Source organism: Aplysia californica, unplaced genomic scaffold, assembly GCF_000002075.1.
Source record: "Aplysia californica isolate F4 #8 unplaced genomic scaffold, AplCal3.0 scaffold00270, whole genome shotgun sequence".
In the NCBI taxonomy this organism is placed as follows: Eukaryota; Metazoa; Mollusca; class Gastropoda; order Aplysiida; family Aplysiidae; genus Aplysia; species Aplysia californica.
Window position 1 is genome coordinate 128,712 of NW_004797540.1, and position 2,924 is coordinate 131,635.

Genomic DNA, 2,924 nt, shown 5'->3' on the forward strand with positions numbered 1-2,924 from the left:
GGGGTAGAGGATGGTAATTGTTTGTGTATATCATTGTGGATCAAAGTTATTGCAAAAACTAAGATTCATCCAAATGAATCAACGACTTAGGCCTACATCTAGGAAGTTTAGATTAAGTAAGTATTTTACGGCACTTGCAACACAATAAGGTCATATAAATGCCCAAAATTAGAGGTGTTACAAGAGATTAACAAACACAAAGAAGAAGGAACAGAGATGAGGAGGATAGATGTTTGATACGAAAGAAAAAGCAAACCACACCAGAGCACCCGCCAACCACCCATACATCCAGGCAATTATCTCTATCTTTCATAAAGAAAACGATGGAAAGCTACATCTTCCCCACATTCCCTTTTGGCCCTTGGACGTGGTCTTTAACAAAGACAGCAGGAAACAAAAATTAACAGCTGCGTTTGAGACGTGATGCTATTGCAGAATGGCCAGAATCAGATGGAAAGCAAAGAGGGCGAACAATGAGGTGTGGCAGATTCTCCACATGAGAAAAACCGTGGTTTAACCAAACAAATTGTAGAAAAAAATACAATGACAGTGACACTTTATTCATCTGGTAGGGAGAAAATTTGTCTTGGTTGTTAACAATGGCAGTGGACGTCGCAAAGGTTTGGTGCACTCACGCATACATACGCCTCTTAAATAACCTAATAGTGTTGATAGGGGCGTTAAACCTAAACCATTTCACCATTTTCACGCATTCATGACGACCCGCTCCTGTCATATAATAAAACGACACTAGATCACTCTGAAAGGGGTGCTTTAAGAAGGAGGGGTATGGGGCAGGAGAGCCAGGGAAGGTCAAAAGGTAACATGGACGGGCACAACATTAAGACATGGACTGGTCTAGGTAGAGCAGTATTTTATTGTTGTTGTTGTTGTTGTTGTTGTATTTTTTGTTAGCGTTTTCACTTGCTTACTTACTTACTTACTTACTTACGTACTTACTTACTTACTTACTTACTTACTTACTTACTTACTTACTTACTTACTTACTTACTCACTTATTCATTCATTCACTCACTCACTCACTTACTCATTTACTTACTCACTTGCTTGCTTGCTTGTTTACTTACTTACTTACTTACTTACTTAGTTACCATCACCCCCTCCCATTTCCCGCCCCTACCTCTCCTCAATAAACTCCTGCTGGACCATGGTCAGTTTGGTCAGTGTCCGGATCATGTCTCTCAGCTCCTGCAGCTCTGCCTGGACGTCTACGTCAGCACCACGTGACCCCGGCAGGACAGCGGTCAGACACACAAACACCTGGAGCAAATGATGGGGCCAAGGAGGTTAAAAATTGATACAGTCGAAACTGTATATGGTCGCTTTTAAAGACAAGCGGGCTGACCCAGATTTCGGGGGTTTTCAGAAACCTTGACCTACGGTACACCAAAAGTGGGCATTGCCCTACCTATAGGGGAAGTTTAGTTTCATTTGTGTGTATATTTGTTTGGTTATAGAGGAAACTCTCCTTGTCTTTTAATAAAGAGACTGAATAAGGATCCAAAAACTGTAACTTCGGTTTTCTCAAAAAAGCATTTTTCGGGATAGCCCCCTTGTGCTTAAAAGTGACCATATGAGGGCCACCCGTTGCCGATGAGAAAAGTAGCCGTAATAGACAGGTGGTGGTCGTCTTACTCTTGGGAATCATAATATTAAAAAAACGCAAGATAGGAATATGGGAAATATCTGTTTGTACAACTGGTTGTCTTATACTGGTGGTAGTTTGTACAGGTGATTGTCTTATACAGGTGGCCGTCTGTACCTGTGATTGTCTTATACAGGTGGCCATTTGTACAGGTGGTTGTCTTATACAGGTGGTCGTTTGTACAGGTGATTGTCTTTCAAGTGTACTAATACAAAAATGTTGATTAAAAAAAATAATGTTGAAACTGCGTGGTGTCATGGTGACCTCGTGCGATCGTCAAAATCTATCGAAGACAAAGAAACACTAGAATATATAACTATATATTTTTCTGCCTGTAGGTCCATTTTTATCGATATTTTCTGTGTGGCTTAACACCTTTTGCATTTAATTTAATTCTGTGTAGATTGAATGAAAAACGTTGTTCAAAGGCACACACACACGCGTGCGCACACCCACAGATAGAGAGAGAGACATGCGGGGAGAGAGAGAGAGAGAGAGAGAGAGAGAGAGAGAGAGAGAGAGAGAGAGAGAGAGAGAGAGTGAGAGAGAGAGAAAGAGAGAGATGCAAATCAACTTACGAGTCCAAGAATCGCTGCACTCCTCTCCCTTTTCATCGTCATCATCATCATCGCTTGACAGAAGCTGGACCCCAACAAAGAAGTCATCCTCTACGACGTCAAACGAACAGTGAGCACCGCCTTTAAGCCTGTGTGTTGGCTCGCGACTACTCACACAACGAATGCACAGTCGTGTTCGATTTCCTTTTTATAGACCAATACTAGCACGATCGCGAGAAGCCTGATTCATTTTGAGTAGTAAGGCATGAGTATGAGGGGAAAAGGATAACATCACAAAGGTGATTGCCATCGCAATAGCTTTTCACGACATGCACGCATGTTTTATGCCGATTCAGACGAAAAAAAATAAAATACCGTAAATAAAACCCACCCCCCCAAAAAAAACAAAAAAACAATCAAACAAACAACAACAACAACAACAACACAAAAACAAAACAAAAACACAAAAACAACAACCCAACAAACAAAAACATTGAACAGTCCTTCACTGGCATTATTACGTTTGCTGTAATATAATATTATTACGGGTTATTAATATTATTTCAGTTCTAATTGGGTGCAAACCAAACAATCGAACCCTTTACTCACCTTTTAGGGTGGGACCCGACAGTCGCGACATTAATATATATGAGTGACCCAATTGGCTGTGAAGTAGCTCACTCAACCAACAACAACGTTAT

At 40.9% G+C, this 2,924-nt stretch overlaps 1 protein-coding gene across 1 annotated transcript in view; it reads right to left on the reverse strand.

The window, feature by feature from the left end:
* LOC106012130 overlaps nt 1–2,625 on the reverse strand; it is a gene marked incomplete at its 3' end in the record, with an annotated part of 9,844 nt that extends 7,219 nt beyond the window's left edge. The window contains 2 exon segments of the mRNA XM_013084057.1: nt 1,142–1,281; nt 2,245–2,625. Of these exon segments, the coding sequence (XP_012939511.1) occupies nt 1,142–1,281; nt 2,245–2,331 (227 nt within the window).
* Between the last annotated feature and the right edge of the window lie 299 nt (nt 2,626–2,924).